Source organism: Neltuma alba, unplaced genomic scaffold (genome assembly GCF_004799145.2).
Source record: "Neltuma alba isolate B1F8T4 unplaced genomic scaffold, ASM479914v2 tig00013202_pilon, whole genome shotgun sequence".
NCBI classification, from domain to species: Eukaryota; Viridiplantae; Streptophyta; class Magnoliopsida; order Fabales; family Fabaceae; genus Neltuma; species Neltuma alba.
In genome coordinates this window covers 19,879-41,987 of record NW_021637507.1, presented here as the reverse complement: position 1 = coordinate 41,987, position 22,109 = coordinate 19,879, and the positions used below count along the sequence as shown (strand labels likewise).

Here is a 22,109-nt window from a genome sequence, read left to right as displayed (position 1 = left end):
TAATTTAGGGCTCCAAGTTGCTTTTTATGAGCTTGTGTAACTAAATTCTTGTTGGATCCAATTAAATCCCTTCCATTATCATCAGTATATTAGCTTGTTTGCCAGTAGGCACGATATAGTCCACTTTTCACACATAACATTTCTTCCAAAATTAAAGGGTCGTCCTACTAGTTTTTGAGTATTAAGTCTCATATAATTACGTGTTTATCATACCAAAAACTCTAGGGGGAGAGCAGGTTTTTTCCTTGAATAAAAACAAAAGAGTAGGCCTGAATAAGATGTCAGTTGGCAATGCCCTTTAAGTTATAGCCGAGCCAATATCCTGTTGTTTTTCAAGCTTCAATGCAATATCCTAATGTTAATATAAATGCCCATAAACATATTGAGGCTAGAATTTGGGACTTCATCTATATGTGACGGGTGGTACATGGTAATATGAATTTGGTCCTCTATGAACTTAAAGTGGGATATATAGTTATCATATTTGATAAAATATCTTATTAGACGAATTATTATCGTTTTATCAATTATGTAAAGCGAAGTCAACTGTAAATGATTAGTATGATATATTTAGTAGTAATAAACGTAAGAAAAATGAAATGATAATATTCTTTCTCTAATATTTTATTTATTATTTTATATATATGTCATAATTGATGTTTATGATGGAGTCAAGTTGATAGTATGATTGACTTTGAGCATTATTGAAACAGTCGGATATATCTTTATGCTTTAGTTTTATAACGACCTAGAACGTGGGAAAATATAAATTAAATAATTCTCGGTCTCTTTGTGATAACTTCTAAGCATTCAAGTGTTATAATGTATAAAAATATTATTCTTTCCACTGGCAAAAAAATACTTCCGATTCTAAATATAAACACATTTACACTACAAAATGGGTTTTATATTTAGGACCGGAGTAGTATTATTGTTTCTAATATTTAATCATAAAATGCTGGAACTATAACTTCCTTAATCCAATTGTACTAGTGAGAAACATATTCTTCCAAAACAATAGTCTCATCCCAAATTTTACAAGAATGACTTGGATTGATTTGTTGGATGTCGGCATGGTTAGTTTATGTTTGCTTTCCGCGGGTGATTTGTAGTATAGTCCGTTTCAAACATGTCGCTCGTATATAATTTTATATTGAAAACTTGACTTCATGCTGAGCAAAGATGAAACTAATTTCCTTTTTGTTTATCATTTGGAGTTAACGAAATGGGTAAAAGAAAAATTGAACTAATCCTCATCCTTTTCACGCGTAAGCCAATAGAGACGAAGAAGGGAGGGGGGGGGAGTTTAAAAAACAGGCAATTAATTAGTTGAACAAAATTTCAAAAAGTAATGATGCTAGCTCTTGGAAAAATTGAACCTTCAAAATGAAGACTTGTGAAAGAAGCATTAATGAAAGACACTAAAAACTAGTGGGTGCAACAACTACCATAGGTTTGAAGGAAATTGCCCTCCACTCTGACCTTCTATGTCGTATTAACCTCATTAATCTGTCTGTTCTCTATATAAAGGGCCCCCTGTTCTCTTCTCTCCCACCATCTCCAACACAACCCATTATCATTCATTCACATTGAAGTCTATTTCTCCTCATCACTCACAGTTCAACGATGGAGGCTCTCAAGATCATTCATGGTTCATCCCTCCTCTTGGTCATTCTAGTTCTTCTAGCTTCGGCATTGTCTTCTGCAAATGCCAGAGTTCATGAGCACCAGTTTGTTGTACGTTCTCTCTCTCTCTCTCTCTCTCTCTCTGAGGAATTTCTTTTCTCTCTATAAATGTTGTTTTTTGTGGCTAACAGTTAATGAGGTATTGGAATTGATGGGTGCAGGTTCAAGCTGCAAAAGTGAAGAGGCTCTGCAAAACCCACAACACCATCACAGTAAACGGTCAATTCCCTGGCCCAACTCTGGAGATCAATAACGGAGACACTTTGGTCGTAAAAGTCACCAACAAAGCTCGTTACAACGTCACCATTCACTGGTACATATCATTTTTCTTTTTTGGTCCCTGCATCTATGTTCTTGCAAGTGTGTTATTACGGGGTGTCTTTACACACACACACACACACACAGAGATTGATATTGGGTGATGTTAACTAATGGATCAGGCATGGAGTTCGACAAATGAGAACTGGCTGGGCAGATGGACCAGAGTTTGTGACACAGTGCCCTATTCGTCCAGGAGGAAGCTACACGTACCGTTTCACAATTCAAGGTCAAGAGGGCACACTGTGGTGGCACGCTCACAGCTCCTGGCTTAGAGCCACTGTTTATGGAGCTCTCATCATTCGTCCCAGGGAAGGAGAGCCCTACCCTTTCCCTAAACCAAAGTGCGAGACACCCATTCTTCTCGGTAATCATCATCAATCATTTTAATTATTACCTTTTCATCGCTTAGTGAATGTGTTTATCAGAGCAAGAGAATAAAGGTGGCAAACAGTGATATAGGAAAGTCAAGTCACGACAGGAATTTTCGTGATTATTGATGATGATGATGACAATGATTATACATTGCAGGGGAATGGTGGGACACAAACCCCATTGATGTTCTGAGGCAGGCCACTCGAACAGGAGCCGCTCCAAACGTGTCCGATGCTTACACCATCAATGGTCAGCCTGGCGATCTTTACAAGTGCTCAAGCCAAGGTTTTCTTCTTTCTTCTTTCTTCTCTCTTTCTCCTCCAAACCATACACATCAACGTATCATGTTAATTTAGCTTTTAGTTTTCATACACCGGAAAGTGACTGAGCTTTTTATCACATGCGTTATATTTAATATTTTTATAACATCCGGGGACGAGTCGTTTTGTTAATTAGCTTTTAACTGCACAGTAAAAGTGAATTGGCTTTTTTTACGTGGTCGTTGTCAACGCTTTGCAGATACCACTGTTGTTCCGATCGACTCCGGCGAGACTCATCTCCTCCGAGTCATCAACGCTGCACTCAATCAGCCCCTTTTCTTCACCGTCGCCAACCACAAGCTCACCGTCGTCGGCGCCGATGCCTCCTACCTCAAGCCCTTCACCACCAACGTTCTCATGCTAGGACCTGGTCAGACCACCGACGTTCTCATCACCGGCGACCAACCCTCTTCCCGCTACTACATGGCGGCGCGTGCTTACCAGTCCGCCCAAAACGCACCCTTCGACAATACGACCACCACCGCCATTCTCCAATACAAATCCGCAAACCATCACGCAAAAGGAGGCCCCAGCATCAAACCGGTGATGCCCCAACTTCCCGCCTACAACGACACCAACACCGTCACCGCCTTCAGCAATAAATTCCGAAGCCCGCGAAAAGCCGAAGTGCCCACCGAAATCGATGAGAACCTCTTCTTCACTGTGGGCCTTGGGCTCAACAAGTGCCCGCCCAACTTCAGAAAGAGAAGATGCCAGGGGCCCAATGGCACTCGATTCACTGCGAGCATGAACAATGTGTCTTTCGTCCTCCCGAGGAACATTTCCATCCTCCAGGCCCATCAGCTCGGAGTCCCGAACGTGTTTACCACTGATTTCCCGGCCAACCCTCCGGTGAAGTTTGATTACACTGGCAACGTCAGCCGCTCGCTCTGGCAACCCGTTCCGGGAACCAAGGTGTACAAGCTCAAGTACGGATCGAGGGTTCAGGTTGTTCTGCAGGACACCAACATTGTGACCCCCGAAGACCACCCGATTCATCTTCATGGATATGATTTCTACATCGTAGCAGAAGGGTTTGGGAATTTCAACCCCAAAAAAGATACCGCGAAATTCAACCTTGTTGATCCGCCTCTCAGGAACACCGTCGCTGTTCCCTCAAATGGATGGGCAGTAATCCGATTCGTTGCTGATAATCCAGGTATGTCATAAGGAATCATTTTGTAGCGCAGCGTCTTCAAAATTTATATAAAATGTGGCAACAATAATTGGAACTGAATTTGATGTCGTTGATTATATAATGCAGGTGCTTGGATTATGCATTGTCATTTGGATGTTCATATAAACTGGGGCCTGGCCATGGTGTTCTTGGTAGAGAATGGAGTCGGGAAATTGCAATCCATTGAGCCACCTCCAGCGGATCTGCCTCTTTGTTAGGATCTTCTTCGAAGCGTCAGCCCAATGATGAGAGCTGTGATATTTCTTGAATTGTTAGGAATTTCCCTGCATTTGGGGAAAGTTTGTTTTTGCTCTGTTTCTTGTTCGTTACATAGATAATTTGTGTTGTCGCCATCAGATAGGCAAATCGCAGCTTGCTTTAATTGTATTCAGTGTATTCTTTTCAATATTTGATGATGCTATAATAAAAAATGAAGTTTCCGAATTTAAAATGCTTGGCTCTGGCATTTAACTCTATTCAAAACTTCCATATCATTGGGTTTGTAATTATCCATCAAAGCCTTGTCCCCGCTATACCAATTATTCTCTAATAGAGCCATCATAAGTACAACATCTACTGTTACTATCCCAAGGATTGCAACACACACACACACACACAAAGTTTCAAAAGCCCATAGTTTCCAAGAACAGAAATATCAATCCCGAACCACTAAGCTCGGACAAAAAGACATGAAGTAAATAGATTGTTAAAAATTACTCGAGATGAGTATGATAATTGTTTGATTCTATAAGCAAGAAATTCCAACTGAAATTTCAACACCATCCATATTATTTCTACAGTTCAACGTTAATCGTCATTAATGGTGACAAATCAGAGACAAAACCTATCCGGCTTCATTTGTGAGGGGGCAATTTCAATCTCCAATTCGCCCTAGGAAGAAAACTGATATTATCCCCCCCCCCCAAAAAAAAAACAGCAGCATGCTCATCCAAACTTTTGTTTGTTTGTTTGTTTTTTTTTTTTTTTTTGCTAACTGAGCATTTGATTTCTTAACCTTTCTCTAACATCACCGAAAGTGACCAGTGTGTCCACAGTTTAAGCTCAGAACAAACAGTCTTCAATTTAGATCTTAATAACAAAGACAAATCAAATTAAAAGAGCCCCATGTGTTTATATTCTAAGGGTTAATATACATCATCATCATAGCGTCCATTCAAAGGCACATGGCTTCAAACCTGAAGGGTATCTATCTACAAGGGAACCCTTTAAGTTCGCAATGAGCGAAATTAGATAGATGCTCTGTCAAAAAAAAAAAAAAACAACATGAAAGGGATCTTCTTCATAATTTTTTTTTTTGGGTAATTAAACTCTAAATTCTCTTCCACTGTACTATACTGTGAATATGTGATTGTGATGAATTGGGTTATATAAAAGATCGAGAGCTGAAACTTCCGAAAGGCTTCATCTTTGATAATGGAGAAGTTGTATGGTTGCTATTGAGCCAATGCCCGTACCTGTGTCCTCCACACTGCATCACCACCACCGGAACCCTTCCACCACAGAAATCTGTGGACGACAGCATATCTCCAAACACCCCTAATGTCTCCACATTCTCCATCAAAGTTGACATTTCCTCGTCATCTAAATTCACCATGTTGTGTCTCCTTCCTACCATCACAAGATCATGTTGTCCTTCCAATTTCGGAATTTCCTCCAACACCCCAATCCCATCCTCCATCGTTATCTCTTCAATTTTGACTTTGTCGTTCCCGATGCTCTTCACCTTGAACTCGTCAATGAAGCTATCGTCCAACATGCTCTCCATCTTCTCATCTTCTTCCTCTTCTCTTTTATCAGATATTTCATCTTTATTCCCATCCTTCTTCATCACAAAGGAGAACAAGTACACCTTTGTTTTCTCGTTTGTTGTCATCCGAATACCCAAAGACAGTGCCTCTCGGTCGTCGGGTCCACCGACGAGGAAAATCCCCACATGGAAAGAGAACTGATCCGAGCTGTTGACGCTTATTTGGGAGTATCTATCGCACGAGGATTCCCACGGTGCAGGGTGCGTAAAGTTGGAAGTTGGAATTCAGATCGTGAATGGAGGATATCATGTGACTACCAAGTGTTTGATTATTTTCGTGAAAGGGTATAATGAGGAAAGGTACGTTCTCGACCTGTGCCAAGTTGCATATGGCCTCGTGCATTTGCTTGTAAGGAGCAACGTTGACATAAGGCCGAGCCTTGACCTGACCATTAGAGTTTTGGGCATAGTTCTCGAAGGCTCGCACTATATGATTAGTGTTTGGGTAATTGATGGACAAAGTTTTTCTCATGCGTTTGCGGTCCAAGGGCAGCAGAAAAGGTGTACTTTTCCCCAGCAGTTCCACAAAGTGCACCATGTAGGTGCAAATTGGGCTCTGTGTGGTTGCAAGTTTCCAGAAGTGCCACGTGGCTGTGTACATGTCCCTCGTTATATACACATGAAATAATGCGGAACTGAGTTTCTTACAGTGTCTTGGATCATCCTCATCTTCATCCCTCCATGCTTGGTAGATATTTCCAGTCGAGCATGAGGCTTGTAAAGCACTTTAATCAAAGGTTAGATGATCGAAGTCATTAGCAACACAGAGAGTACCAAGTGACTGAAGCTTTGTTCATCCAACACCTGCAAAAGCAATTATAATAGCACAAGTTAGAATATGAGATATTAACGTTCTTTGATATGGACAATATAGAAGGGAAAAAAAAAACAGTCAACCTTGATTCTCTTCATTCTTATAAAAGCCATATGTTCAACTATGCCCTTCACACTCAGCATGAGGCCAAGCACGAGGCCATGTTTTGCCCTAATATTGTAAGATGCAGCGACTAACAAGCAAGCACCTTCACTACGTACCCAACGAGTATAATCCAGAAAAGCGTCGTGATTTCCGACCATCTCTGAAGCTCGTAGATGTTTGAATTGGTTCCTATGTAAATGAAGAAGAGAGGCATGAGAAAATCCGCCATTATATTTTGCGTCTTCTCTATTAATGTTGTGCCTAAAGGGGGTCCATTGGGCATGATCAAACCAAAAAGCAAAGGACCCTGAAGAAAGGATAAGCCCATCACATCTGCCGCAGCTGCCATGAATAAGACCCCAGCTAGAATACGCATTATGTACACTTCTTTCACTGGTTTACCTACTGGTGTGTTCCTTGCAATCATCAGCATTATTGGTCGTATGCCAAATATACAGAAGTATATTAATAGCCAGTAGCAGATCAAATACTCAACGGAATGTTTTAAATCGGTGGTCCTCACGAATGACATAAGTAAAAAGGTTAGCCATTGCATGGTGGCATTGATCATAGCGGAAGACAGAGCAATTTGGCCCAGTTCCGATGATGCGAGATTGAGTTCCTTTAAGGAATCGGAAATGACGATGAAGTTACTAAATGACATTATGGCGCTGAAGAAGGTACGAAGGCTAGGAGATCTTATGTTTGGGAGCGATCTGTCATTTGCATAGACGAGGCTTGAAACAACGGTTAGAGAAGAGAGGAAAGGTACGATCCCGAATCTCCAAGTTCGTTTTGCTGCTCTTAAGGTGGTGGTTACGTCCATTTGTAGTGCGGCGATGAAGATGAAATAGGCACCGGCGATCGTAGACGCCGTTCCCAGAAACACGGCTTGTCTCGGTGGATATAAAGTGTTCCCGAATTTGCTGCTGTGCCCAAGAAACGAAGGCCCTAGCAACATGCCTCCCTGTAAATTCCAAGAAGAAAAAAAAGGTAAAAAATTTATGACTGAAATTTCACGCCAACTCAATTATATCAGCTAAAAAAGAATAATTCATCATCTCCATCGACAGCGAATCAAGAAGCTAAAAAGGATCGATGATGGTACATGGATGAAATGGACTTACAAGGACGCTGCAGACAAATCTGGGAGTTCGAAAAGGGCGAAGAAGAAAGTAAACGAGCTGAGAAGCAACAATGGCCAAGACGATTTGGACCAAGGTGACAGGAAGCACGAAATCGAGTGGATTATCCCCATTCCAAAAGCCGTGAGACCCCACATGTTTATCATTTCTTGCACAGATACGTAATTGCCCATCTGACTCCACTATGATTGAAGAGTCGGCTTGTGTAAAACTGTAACTCTCCATATAGCCCATATAATCTCAAGACGATGATTATGTTGTCTGATACAACTGAAGTATATTAGGTGATGACCACAATACCGAATCTTAATCTTACATTCCAGCAACAAAAGGCATGGGCTGGAAAAAAAAAAAAAAAGACGGCTTTAATCAGGGTTCTTAATAATCTTGAGGTTAAGATATCAAAAAACAGGCGTCTCCTGTTATTTCCTGGGCATTTAAAGATGGGTAACTAGAAGTAGTTAGTTTTCAATTGTCAATCCTACAAGAAGATTGATTCTTACACGTACATGATCAACTGGCACCTAACCATTTGACATAATTAATTTGCTTGATAAGAAAGTGGGATTGAACAGGTGGATTAAAATATATGTGAAATATGCTTTCGTTATTTTATCTTGCTGTTTTCGACCTTTGACCTCTGCCAGGTTCCAATTATAAATGCACGACTGTAAATTAACGTTAAAAGTAAATGGTCCATGTAGACGTTTTGTATGTGCAAATAGGAAATCAATTATGGTATGCTAGTACCATGCGTATGGCACTATATGTATTATATTGAAATATTTGCAATATGATGGAAGGACTTATTATCTTGTACTCCTCCGGTCCTTAATATAAGACATATTGAACTAATTTGATTATATTAAGGAAGTTAGGTAAGTTAGTTAATTATAAGAAAAGTGACATATTTTTCCTAAAACACCATAATCATCTTTCTTAATACCCTCTCTCCCTCTTCTACTTGATTATGGTTGATAGAGTATCCACAGGAGTAATTTAGAGAAAACTGATAAATATGATAAATGGGTCTTAGATTTAGGATCAAAACAACCTCAAGAATTGGGTTCTATATTAAGGACTGGAGGAGTAGGTGTTTATTGTCTCCCTCCACATCATCCGTGGCTTTATAGACATTTAGTTGATGCTTTTTTTTTTTGGTAACATTTAGTTGATGCTTTTCTTCATACTGGATTTTTTTTTAACGAATGTGAACTAGCTAGGAACCAAAATTTTCCACATACTTAATTATAAGAAGAAATCAATAAATTCATTATTTCTTGAAAATTTTGAGACGACTATATGGTTGACCTACATCTAATTGGAAAAATTACAGTTATCAAGTGATATAAACTTCACTATTTTCGCCGAATATGTATGCGCGCGCAACAAAATTGGTAAATGGTAATTACTTGAGAATTTATTTAATTACTTATAAAGCCCAAAGTGCTGATTAAGATTTGTCTGAATTTGCCAATAATAAACCTGCAATCTTTTTTACAATTCAACGCAAATAATTATCAGCGAAAGAAAGATGAGATGCCCAAAAAAAAAAAAGAACAAAAGAATGGCAATGGGATGGCAACAGCATTAATAATAATTAGCAAAAGTTATTTTCTGTTTTATATTTATTGTTTTTATAGTATGATTACTCTTCCCTCTGTATAAACAAAATAAATAAAATAGTAGCTCTTAGTATGGGGAATCAAACAAATCATCAAGGTGCATGGAGGGATTCAAGATTTGTGTTCAGTTTGTTCCTGATCCTCTGTGAACTGACAGAAACTAAAGAATCTGTAAACTGTGTAACGAGAGATAATAAAAGAAAGGAGAAATCCACATAGGGGGGATATGTATTGAAATTGAATCCGAGTCCTCTCTTTCTAGTTAGCTAGCTAACTCTTTCTCACTGCAGCATTAGAATTAATTTTTTTTCCTCTGAAAAAATTGAAGTCAATCAGCTTCAAGCACACGAAAGTAGTGCTTTCAAGTTTATCACCTTGAATTTTGAAATCTTTGGAAAAATAATCCAGCTACCGTCAAAGAATATGTACAATGATGAGCTAATTAACCGAGGCGCAGGAAGAATATATAGAACCTTGAAGTTGAAAGCTGAAATCAACAACTGATCTAAACCCTATAAATGACAAATGAAACTAAGTAAGCTAGTGAATACATATACATAGAAACTCAAAGAAAACTGCCTTGAGAGATGGCGATGGAACTTAAGCTATTATTCCTTTTCAATTGCTGCACAGCAGATCGCATGACCAAGATAGGAACCATGCCATTACAGAACTCTGTGGACGCCAACATATCCCCAACGATCCCTAAGGTCTCCACATTCTCCATGAAATTGCACATCCCTTGATCGTCCAAACCCTCCATACTGTGTCTCTGCCCCACCATGACCAGATCATAGTTTCCCTCCAATCTTCTTATTGTTTCCAATACCCTTATCCCATCCTCCACCTCTATCTCCTCACAAAACACATTCCCATTCCCTAAGCTCTTCGCCTTGAACTCATCTATCGCACTCTCGTCCCACGCCCTTTCTTCCTCTTCACCTTCTCCTTCATATCTGCAACTAAACATGTCACTTTCATCGTCCTTTTTGCTGTAACTACTTCCATCTCTCAAGTAATCGTTCCTCACCACAAAGTAAAACAACGAGATCCTTACGTTGGGCCGGTCTGACATTCGGTTCCCTAATGCCAGAGCCTCCCGGTCGTCGGCTCCTCCGAGGAAGAAGATGGCCACGTGGAAGGTGAGCCCTGCGGACGTGCTGATGCTCAGCTGCGAGAACCGGTCCACCAGGATGCCCACCGTGCATGGCGCGTAGAACTGGAAGTTTCGGTTGAGGTCGCGGATCGTGACGGTCATGAGACTGCCACGCGACTGGTCGTTCTCGTGGAAGGGAAGGACTATGAAGGAGATAAGCTTGTCCTGTGCGAGGTTGCACACAGCTTCGTGCATGTTCTTGTAGGGCGCGACGTTGATGAAGGGCATGACAGTGACCAGACCATCGGTGTTACCTGCGTAGTTCTCGAAGGCTCGCATGATGTGGAGGGTGATGGGGTAGTTGAATGAAGAGAATCTTCTTCTTTTCAAGTTCACCGGGAGGAGAAAAGGCGTGCTTTTACCTAGGAGCTCGACGAGATGCACCACGTAGGCACAAATTGCACTTGACAGAACTGGGTTGCAAGCTTCTATTAGGGTCATGAGGCTTCGAACATTGCCTTCACTGTGTATGCAACATATGATGCAAAACTCAGGGTTTCTGTAACTATTTTGTATCGTTCTTATTGGTCGGTAACGTTTACTGTGATTATCCAATCGAGTATAAGGCTTGTATAGGAGGTCAATAAAAGGATGCAGAATTGCACACGTTAGCACCGTAGAGAAAACCATAAAATAGTACAGTTGGTCGTCCAAGATCTGCAAGATCGATCAATAGCACCAGTTAATATCATAGTTTTGCAATAATGTTACATAACATACAATGAGGTAATGAAGGAAGGATAAGAAATATAATAAATGAAACCTCAACTCTCTTCATTCGGGTATAATTGATGATCTCGACAATGCCCTTCATGTTGAGTATGAGACCGAGGATGAGGCCATGTTTGGGCCTAATTTTGTAGGTCAGTGAAATTAGAATGCACCCAATCACTTTGGCGACGTATCCCGCGATAATGACGAAGTTAATCCTGGAAACCACATCCCAATTCCAGATTCCAAACACATTAATCTTCTGGCCCACGAAAGCCCAGGACAAAGGGAGAAAGAACTCGTTCACCAAACTCTCAGTTTTCTCCAGGATCGTGGTACCCAGAGGAGGGCCATTGGGCATAATTAAACCGAAGAACATTGGGCCAAAGAGAAAAGACAAACCAATAACGTCCGAGATAAATGCCATAGCCAGCACACTCGTGAGTATCAACACAACGTATGCCTTTTTCACAGGTTTCCCCGTCGGAGTTTTTCTGGCAATCACGAGCAATGCTGGGCGTACTATGAATACGCATGAACCCACGAATCCCCAAAAGCTCACCAATATGAGAAAAAGTGAATGCGCTTGGGATCCCTCTTCTTTGCTGTGGACGAGATACAATGCCAGATAGGAAAGCGCGTGTACTATATCGTTTATCATGGCCGCAGATAAAGCGATCTGACCTAGTTCGGAGGTTATAAGGTTGAGATCCATCAAGGATTGGGAGATGACTGCGAAATTACTCAACGAGGCATTGACACAGAAAAGGATGCGATCACGTGCGCTTGGAAGATCTGGGAGGCTCTCGGGGCTGTACATGTAGATAAGCCCTAACATAACCCAGAAACTGAACAAGGAGGATATTATACCCAGCTTCCATGTTCTTCTCGCCGATCTTAAAGTCAATATTATGTCCATTTTCAGTGCGAGGATGAAAAGTGCGTATATGAGTCCTATTAATGAAGCTACCGCCAGCACACTAACTTGTCTGGCCATGAACACTTGCTCCTTGAATACCCTGTTGTTCCCCAGAAACGAAGGTCCCACCAAAATGCCGGCCTGTAAATTTTCAGTAGTGCTCATAAGCTTTTTCTCTGAGCATGCATGAAAATTACAAAAATAAAGTAAGAGAAGGAAGGAAAAAAAATTCAACCGAGCGTGCGCGCACATACAATGACCTGGCACATGTATCTGGGTGTTCTGATAGGCCTGAGGACGAAGAAGATGAGCTGGGAGAAGAGGACGATGAAGAAGACTTGGAATAAGGTGACCGGAAGTGAGAAGTCGAATGGTCTGTCCCCAAAGAAGAAGCCGTTAGAACCTGGACTTCTGTCATTGTAGACACAAATGTTCATGTTTCCTTTGCCGTCGAAATCGACGGAGATTATTCCATTTCCTGGACGACGATGCACCACCCCCATTCTTTCTCCTTCTTCTTCTTTCAATGTTTAAATTCACAGATTCCCAACTTTGTCAACTTTTGGCAGAAAATCTTGCAAGATGGCCTCTCAAGTTTAGGAGATTGTTGTTGTTAGATTCTTCGAAAACGTTTCGCACATACTTTCTCGGAACTGTTCGAACGTACGGACGTGCCCCTAGTGATTCTCTTGCTCTACCATTACAGATTTAATTTTGGCCTAACGTTACGAGAACACTTAAAACAGAGCATTGATAGATGAATGGCCACTAAGACAGAAGTGCATGCCACCGTCTACTAAATAGAAATATATGTAACTGATTAAAACCGGAAAAATGTCGTCAGGATAGAGGTTCATTATTTGTGTGTGTGGGCAGGGTTCAAATATATATAGTCAAAATCCTGAAATAGACCAATTTTTCAAACACTTCATCAACAATATCACTGTAGAGCTCCCTTGACATTAGAGATAAATTTTAATTTATCATGGTAATAAATATCCAAATTTTAAAATGAAGAAACTCCTCCATGCGCTGGGCTACTCATAAATAAGGCGAAAGAAATAAATACGAGTACAAGTTGTACAACCCCGGGACGGTATTTATAATTTATTATTACCTCCAGTCCTAATTATAAGAGCTAGTTGATTAATTTGAGAAAATTAAGAAAAGAAGTTAAGTTAGTTATTTGTAATAAATAGGTGTTGTTTTTCCTAAAATATCCTTGCTAATTAAGTGTGTTGGCTAGAATTATTATTGTTAGAATGACTACTTTAGAAAAAAAATATGAGAGACAAAATGGATTGGGATCTTATATTTAGGACCAAAATAAAAATTAAACAAGGTTTTATATTAAAGACCGGAGGTAGTACTACATTGTATCTTATGCTTAATATAAGAATTCATTTTATTTTTCTTTTATTTCTAAATACATGACTCAAATTCAATTTGTCTCTCATGTTTATTTATTTTTTTTAAGATAATCCTTGTAATAATGACAGTTATATCTAATACACGTGACTAAATGATATTTTAGGAAAGACAATATACATTTATTACAAATAACTAATTTAACTAGTTTTTTTTAATTTATTCAAATTAGTTTATTAGTTATCATATTAAGAAGCCAAGGTAGTTTTTTTTTTTTTTTAGGCCAAAGAAGGTAGTATATTCATTAACTTTTATAGGAGTTGACCCTGTGCGTTGATAAGTATAAAAGGGAATTAAATTATTGACTATCAGAGTCCAAGGGGCAGGGAGGAGAGCAAAGCCTCAGCCGCTCGTATATCCATTTAGCTGGTAAAAAATAAATGTATCATTTAGAACCACCATATTTTGCTCCGTATATATACGATTGGCAAATTTGTTTCTAGTTCTAAGTATAAGTTATTTTTAATTAATTACAAATTTGGCCTAAGGCTTCAAAACGGATGGGGTGCTTTCATACCGTTGCAAGGGGGATTTTCTTTTCGAGTGATGCAAGGTGGATTTTCTAGTTTCGAAAAGAGGAAAAGAAATGTCAAGTCACGGTCACCAAAATTTGGCTTGCTTCTTCTTTTTGTCGTTTTACTTCACTGCTCTCAGAGAATGCAGGTTCTATTGCAGCACTCTCAAGAGCAACTCGCAGGTGGTACCGAACTTTCAGTAGTTGGTTTTGTCTGCAATCTCCTTGAGATTTCCGGCAAACTTGTAGATTCTGTCTTTTCTGCATTTTGAAGCTAGGATAACATCAGCTATTGTTAAAGTGAGTGACCATTCGGTGAAGTCGAAAAGTTATTTTACCCGACGTGCGCTGTAGGAATTGTATTCAAGCTCTAACCCCCCCCCCCCAAAAAAAAAATGCCATGAGAGTTAAATTCTGTGCTTGTCGTCATTTCCTATGGTTGGAAGTTTGATTTTCTCGGGGAGATGAAAGGGAAGGTTGACTAGTGTTCTATTTATTTTCTTTCTCAGCCCTTAATGCATGCTTAAAGCAAAGTTAATGTTATTAGGCGGAAATATTATTTATTTGCGGATTTGGTCCCAAACCAAAGCCATGGCCTTTTAGCATTTTGCAGGAATTTATGTGAATATTAGGGATACAGCATTTTAACTCCGACTTTCCTTTTTATTATTTTTCCTGATGGAATTCTTCGGTGGGGCGAGTAAAGGTAAGAAAACATGGTAAAGAACAAAGGAGTCATTTGTGGCTCCGTGTTGCAACTTTGGTCTGAGATTGAAATGCACTGATACAAAAACGTCAAAAAGAGAGAAAATGGTACTGTTGGCTAACTATTTGTCTAGAACCGCATTTTTCCTTCAGTTTGCCGAGGAAAAAAAAAGACTGAAAGACTTTGGCATCCCTAAAACAAACACATTGAGTCGGTCTTAGAGCTGGTAGATCATAATGAATGAGGGATGGAAAGATGTTTCAGGATTTGAATGATCCTCTTGGCTAAATGAAGCCCTTTTTTTTTATTTGCACATTTTAATGTTTCAGGTCAATGTTTAGCTGGTTTCTCCAAACTTGGTTGAAGCCTTTATGTTCAGGAGTCTGAATCTATATTTGCTGTGGCTAGTCGTCTCCTGTAGATCCTCAATGTACAAAATCACAGTGAATTAGCTGTTACAATCAATGTCGCACAAAAAGAGGAATTTACATCAATCAAAGCATCCATTGAAATCTCACCGTAAGCCTTCCTCTTCCTACCACTTCCATTCACATTCTTTGGTAGAGACTCTTGTATAATATCATCTTCATCAAAATTCTCTAAACAGCCTTTGAGGCATTTCTCTCTGATTCATGGAAAGCTGTGGAACTCATAAAAATTGAGGGGGGAACTTCAACCCTACATTTTATCAATAACCAAAACAGAGTTTTGAAGAAAGGTCCTGATTCAGACATTCGGATAAGGTCAAGAAAAGCTACTCTATCAGATTGCTCCTGTTTTCTAAGACCTGGAATTGATGTATGTGTGTTATCATGCTCTCAACAAGATAATAGTTCAGGGAAAATTTGTCTTGAACCTGTAAGTGATCTTTTTAACTTGTAATTCCCTTAGTTGAGGTCCTTGAACTTTATGGATTTCTTAGCTGAATCTTGAAGCTATTTTTTTATTGGATTTATTAGACTTGCAAGGATAGGAGCAAAACACTCATACCATCTCATTCGTTGTAAATCAACTTTCTTTGCCCGTGGTGATGAAAATGATGAAAGCATGTACTGATGTACTTATGCGGTTGATAAGTTCTGGTTCTTTCTTGATTTTGACATTGTTCTCACTAATCTGTCTAGACAAATTATAGATTCACTTGTCGTTCAGTCTCTCCTCATCTAGATGATAGCCAAACAAAACTCATCTAGTTTATGAATGAGACACATTCGTGTTAATATTTGTCACACTGCCTCGTTCTTCATTATGGCCTTTTGTAATGTTATCTTTGCACAGGATTAACCTGCTTTAGGAATAAGAAATATTGGTGTTAACTTTCCACATTACTCAGCTCTTCATTTATGGTCTTTTGCTATGTTATTTTTGCATGTTACTTGGTCCACTTGTAAAAGTCCTATAGATAATATTCCTCAAGTTTATGAGCTGTGGCTGCTTGATTTTTAATCTTGACCAACCAAATCTATTTGTTATAGGGGTGGGTTGATGCTAGAATAAGATCTGTACAGAGAAAGCCCCACGTATCTGAGTGTTCATGTGAATATTTTGTCAACATCTATGTTAATCAAGGTTGTTATGATCCAGAGATGAGAATTCTTAATAAGGAGATTAAAGTGGTTGGAATAAATCAAATATCCATCCTTCAGAAGCTTGATAATCCCTGTGAAGATCAGCATTACCGCTGGGATTTATCTGAGGATTGCTTTGAAGCACGAAAGACTAAATTGTTTTTGGGAAAATTCTTATCTGATGTTTCATGGTTAGTTGTTGCATCAGTTTTAAAGCAGGTCTCATTCTGTATAAGATCTGTAGAAAGCAAGATTGTGTATCAAATTTTGGGACGTGAATGTTCTAGCTCTTCATTGAACTATAATTCTCTTAAACATGTAAATTTCAGAGTAGACAACGGGATGTCAGTACCCATTATTTCTCAAGTCTTTCCATCTGACAACAATAAGGTAGACCAAACAAAAGTTACATATGAAGATGAGATCTCACCAATTTCTCACATTGAGGGCTTACGGCGTTCCAAACGTCGTAACATAGAACCTGAACGCTATCTTGGTTATGATGATGTCTCTAAGTTGGATTTTGGTCATGTTCGAACCAGTTTACCCAAGTCCAACACGAGAAACAACGGTGACAAAGATGATGTTGATTTACTGGCAAATTGTCTAGAAAAGGACATAGATGCTTGTCAAAATATTAAGACAAATACCTGCCAGGAGGTCCTAGCGAACAACAGTAGGACTGCAAGTGGGAAGGTGGGGTTAGATAATGTTGATAAGAAAGGTCATGAGACTCAACTTGCTAGTGATTCTCTGCCTGGCGGAGGTGGTCCAGTGGCCCTTGACCATTCTTTTGTCAATACCATTAGTACTGGAAATTCTGGGCATGAAAATTGTGTCGTTTCTGAATATAATCACCAGATTCATAGCCCTAAACTGAACAGGAAAATTGTTGATCCATGGACATTTGATCCCTATGATCATCAATCAAAAGTTCCTGATCCCGAAAATTCTGCAATCAAGATTGATGATAAATCTTCTTCACGTTATTACTTTGGTACGTGTAATGTCCAGCGGAAGGATTTATCTGGCCTGGAGGACATGGATATTGAAAAGAGGTGGGAAGGGATACATTCCAATAAAGAAATTCAAGAAAAAAAATATCATTCACCAATGACAAGAAGTAAAAGTCGTGGGAAAGAAAGAACTTACAAAGACAAATCCTCTGGTGATGCTGAAAATTCTGCAAAAGAGATTGGTGATAAATCTTCTACAGGTTATTGTTTTGATAGGTGTAATGTCCAGAGGAGGGATTTATCTGGTCTGGAGGACAGGGATACTGAAAATAGATGGAATGGGATCCATTCCGATAAGGAAATTCAAGGGAAGAAATATAACTCGCCAATGACGAGAAGTAATAGTTGTGTGGAAGAAAGAACTTACAAAGGCAGATCCTTAAGTGACGCTGAAAATTCTGCAAAAGAGATTGGTGATAAATCTTCTAATATCCAGAGGAAGGATTTACCTGGTCTGGAGGACAAGGATGCTGAAAATAGAGAGGAAGAGATGCATTCCAATAAAGAAATTCAAGGGACAAAATATCATTCACCAATGACCAGAAGTAGAAGTCGTGGGGAAGAAAGAACTTACAAAGAAAGATCCTTAAGTGATGCTGGAAATTCTGCAAAAGAGGTTGGTTGTGGTGATAAATCCTCTAGATGTTATTATTTTGGTACCTGTAATGTGCAAAGGAAAGATTTACCTGGTCTTAAGGAGGTGGATTCTAGAAATAGATGGGAAGGGATATGTACCAATGAAGGAATTCAAGGGAAAAAATATTATTCACCAATGGCAAGAAGTAAAAGTTGTGGGGAAGAAAGAATTAAGGAAGACGGATCCTTGAGTGATGCTGGAAATTCTGCAAAATCTTCTAGAGGTTATTGTTTTGGTACCTGTAATGTGCAGAGGAAAGATTTATCTGGTCTGGAGGGCATGGATACTGAAAATAGATGGGAAGGGATATGTTCCAATAAAGAAATTCAAGGTAAAAAATCTCATTCACCAATGGCAAGAAGTAAAAGTCACGGGGAAGAAAGAACTTACAGAAACAGATCCTTGAGTGATGCTGCCTGCAAGGAATTGATAGATTTTTACTTAAAGAATACTGACACGGCGCCAAATAAGGGGGGGCCGCCTATAAATAACCAGTGGGTAGAATTTAAGGCAGCAAGCGACTTTGGGCAAAACAGGGGAGCAGAAGCTGATGGAGAAGTTTCTGAAATTGATATGTTATGGAAAGAAATGGAAGTTGCATTAGCATCAAATTATGTTTTTGATAACACTGAGGTACATTAGTTATGCCCTTCTGATTTTTTTTAGTGGGTGGGGTGGGGGAGGATTTTTTTTTTTTTTTTTAATTCTGTGGGAAAACAAGAGTTTGTATTAGTTTCTGCGATTCTGTCAACCAGCAATCAGCATTTCTTCCATTGTCATATTCCTTTCTAATGATCATTCAATTAAATTTAAAATATCTTATCAGGTTTCGAAGTCTGCCATCTTTTCTGAGACTGAGGAAAATTCCAACGAAGTTTGTCAACACAAGTTTAGATTGAATGAAGAAATTGGGATTTACTGCTGGGATTGTGGCTTTGTGAGCACAGAGATAAAAGACATCTCACCGCCATTTGTAAGTTTGAATTTGAAACTATTGAAAATTGTGTGCGCGCCTGTGCGTGTGTTAGTGTTGAGTTTTTCCCCCATTCTTGCATTCTGGTTTCTCTGCTTGTTATCTAGATTGAGATAACAGGCATCTTGACAATTTCTGCTTCATGCACTGATGATCAAGCAAAGGAAGATTTGCAAACGCATTGTAGAATAGAACGAAGAAAATTGTTATCCTATGGCTTCTTTATTCTGCACTTGCCAAAGCTCTACCAATTTAAATTAAATTGACTACGATATCCTAATTCTGGCTATCTGTTTTATGTGTTCTCACTAAGTGTTTGAGAGCTTTGTTTGTTTTACCAGGTGCAGAATTTGGGATGGCAACAAGATGAAAAGCAGTGGAATGCTGAAAATTTGGAGGCGAGGGCCGATGAGAATGATAGTTTACATCTTTCCTCAGGTCACACTTCAATTGATCCGCCTGTATCTGAAGAAAATGATATCTGGCGACTGATCCCCGAACTTACTAGTAAGTTGCATGACCACCAGAAAAAGGCTTTTGAATTTCTTTGGAAAAATATTACTGGATTTGTGGAACCAGCCTCTGTGAAAGGTGCATCTAAAAGAATAGGTGGCTGTGTGATATCTCATTCACCTGGAGCTGGAAAAACTTTCCTAATTATTGCATTTCTTGCAAGCTACTTGAAGATGTTCCCAGGAAAGAGACCTTTGGTCCTTGCTCCAAAGACAACACTTTATACGTGGTACAAAGAATTTATCAAATGGGAAATTCCTATTCCAGTGTATCTGATTCAATCTCAACGTAGAGCCCAAGGAGTATCCAGGGAGAAGTCAGTGGTTATTCCTGGTGTTCCGAAGCCCACTGGTGATGTCAGTCATCTTTTGGACTCTCTGGAAAAAATAAAGAAGTGGCTTTCGCACCCTAGTGTTCTAGTCATGAGTTATACTTACTTTCTTAGGCTGATGGGAGAGAATTCAAAGTTTTCACACAGAAGGTATATGGCTGAAGTCTTGAGGAAAAGTCCAGGGGTTCTTATTCTGGATGAAGGGCACAATCCTAGAAGTACAGAATCATGTTTGAGGAAAGCCTTAATGAAAGTAGAGACAGAATTGAGAATTCTACTTTCAGGTACATTGTTTCAGAACAATTTCTGTGAATACTTCAACACTCTCTGCTTGGCAAGACCAAAATTTGTTCATGAAGTGCTGAGAGAATTAGACCCCAAATACAGGAGACAAAAAGGTGGAGCTGAAAGAGAACTGAACTTTGTAGAAGCACGAGCCAGAAAATTCTTCTTAGATAAAATTGCAAAGAAAATAGACTCTGATAATAATGATGAGAGGCTGCAGGGTCTAAACATGCTAAGAAAGATCACAAATGGATTTATAGATGTTTATGAAGGTGGAAGTTCTGATAGTCTTCCTGGTTTGCATGTTTATACTTTGTTAATGAATATTACTGATTGTCAAGATCAGATTTTTCGGGTACTCCATGAGAAAAAAGCCGACTCAAATCGTTATCCTATGGAGGTGGAGCTTTTGGTAACCCTGGCAGCAATACATCCGTGGCTAATCAAAACGGTTGCATGCTCTGGTAAGTTTTTAGCTGAGGCTCAACTGAGGGAGCTGGAAAAATGCAAGTTTGATTTGAAGATAGGGCCAAAAGTACGGTTTGTTTTGAGCCTTGTATTTCGTGTCGTCAAGGAGGAAAAGACTCTTGTCTTCTCCCACTACACTGCACCTATGAGACTGTTTGTAGAACTATTCGAGAAATTCTTTGGGTGGCAGAAAGATCGTGAGGTTTTGGTACTTTGTGGGGAACAAGATCTCTTTGAACGGGGGAGAGTCATGGATAAGTTTGAGGAACCTGGAGGAGCATCAAAGGTACTCCTTGCGTCAATTACAGCCTGTTCTGAAGGCATTAGTCTGACAGCAGCTTCTCGTGTGATTTTGTTGGACTCGGAGTGGAATCCATCCAGAACAAGGCAAGCTATTGCCCGTGCCTTTCGTCCTGGTCAGCAAAGGATTGTTTATGTGTATCAGCTTTTGGTGACAGGCACAATGGAGGAACAAAAGTATAGCAGAACCACTTGGAAAGAGTGGGTTTCAAGGATGATTTTTAGTGAGGATTTTGTGGAGGATCAATCCCAAGGGCAAGCAGAAAACCTTGAAGATGATATCCTACAAGAAATGATTGCGGAAGACAAGTCTAAAATATTCCATGTGATAATGAAAGATGAGAAGGCTTCAACCAACTGATGTAAGCTAAATGCTCTTTTTCCCCATGCTCTGCAAGTGTGAGTAATCTTTTAGCAGTTTCTTTATGTTCATATGCGCTAAAGTGCGTACATGTTGCGTTCATACACTTTCATGTGTTCAAAATTGCCATGACCTGCTCTTGTTAATCCGAACAGTGTTAGCTTATTATTTGGCATTTTAGATATGGATTGCAGTAAGGTGAAGATCGAGAATATAGGCAGAGGATATTTGCTACAAATTGATTATCTGATGAAGATTTCTGGCTAACTGTATCTTTCTGACCTAATTTTAGGTGTAATTTACTTGGGAACTTCCCCGTAAGAAGCAGCAGGGGCCTGCACTTCTCTCGGAATATCAGTGGATTGCTTCGAAATGCCTATATTATATTATTAGTTTGACTCTTTCTCTCTTGGGTATGGTTAGTCTGACTTTTTCTGTATAAATGTGTAAAGAAAATAATATAATATTTTATCAAGCAATTTGCTCGAGGCTATTATGGCACTGCATATGCAATGAATGTACTGTGAAGTATCTCATGAGTGCATTGCGAGTCCAGAGAAAAGTGATTCCAAGAGCCAGCGAGCAATATATTTTATTCTTTCGTGATGAATTTACTTTTTTTTTCTTTAATACATAGGTTTAAGTGAGTTGGGTTTTATAAATTCACTAATCACCAGGGCCAGAAGCATGTTTCTAAACTCAAAGAACACTTACAGAAATACTTATAGATTGCTTATCAACAAAGTCCTTATATTGGCAATGTGATTTGAACTCTTGATCTTATAATTTTGGAATCAACTCCTTTCTAAATAGATCGACTCTTGTCAGGG

General features: G+C 39.3%; 4 protein-coding genes across 4 annotated transcripts; 2 read left to right on the top strand and 2 right to left on the bottom strand.

Annotated features, from left to right (window-relative positions):
• Window positions 1–1,581: 1,581 nt before the first annotated feature.
• Window positions 1,582–4,327, top strand: LOC114735302 (laccase-5). The gene is made up of 6 exons (XM_028922989.1): window positions 1,582–1,737; window positions 1,848–1,999; window positions 2,127–2,371; window positions 2,536–2,664; window positions 2,899–3,858; window positions 3,964–4,327. Exons 1-6 carry the CDS (start codon window positions 1,627–1,629, stop codon window positions 4,092–4,094), a joined length of 1,728 nt encoding a protein of 575 aa, XP_028778822.1. The 5' UTR covers window positions 1,582–1,626; the 3' UTR covers window positions 4,095–4,327.
• Window positions 4,328–5,876: 1,549 nt separating this feature from the next.
• Window positions 5,877–7,993, bottom strand: LOC114735326 (cation/H(+) antiporter 15-like). Its single transcript, XM_028923015.1, has 3 exons — window positions 7,751–7,993; window positions 6,717–7,590; window positions 5,877–6,418 (listed from the first exon to the last, which is right to left on the bottom strand). The coding sequence occupies exons 1-3, from the start codon at window positions 7,991–7,993 to the stop codon at window positions 5,877–5,879; spliced, it is 1,659 nt and encodes a 552-aa protein (XP_028778848.1).
• A 1,965-nt stretch (window positions 7,994–9,958) lies between these two features.
• LOC114735325 (cation/H(+) antiporter 15-like) lies at window positions 9,959–12,682 on the bottom strand. The gene is made up of 3 exons (XM_028923014.1): window positions 12,440–12,682; window positions 11,313–12,320; window positions 9,959–11,206 (listed from the first exon to the last, which is right to left on the bottom strand). The coding sequence occupies exons 1-3, from the start codon at window positions 12,680–12,682 to the stop codon at window positions 9,959–9,961; spliced, it is 2,499 nt and encodes an 832-aa protein (XP_028778847.1).
• Window positions 12,683–15,134: 2,452 nt separating this feature from the next.
• On the top strand, window positions 15,135–21,776 carry LOC114735299 (SNF2 domain-containing protein CLASSY 1). Its single transcript, XM_028922987.1, has 6 exons — window positions 15,135–15,346; window positions 15,435–15,685; window positions 16,303–18,681; window positions 18,875–19,021; window positions 19,363–21,317; window positions 21,572–21,776. Exons 1-5 carry the CDS (start codon window positions 15,292–15,294, stop codon window positions 21,277–21,279), a joined length of 4,749 nt encoding a protein of 1,582 aa, XP_028778820.1. The 5' UTR covers window positions 15,135–15,291; the 3' UTR covers window positions 21,280–21,317; window positions 21,572–21,776.
• Window positions 21,777–22,109: the final 333 nt, after the last annotated feature.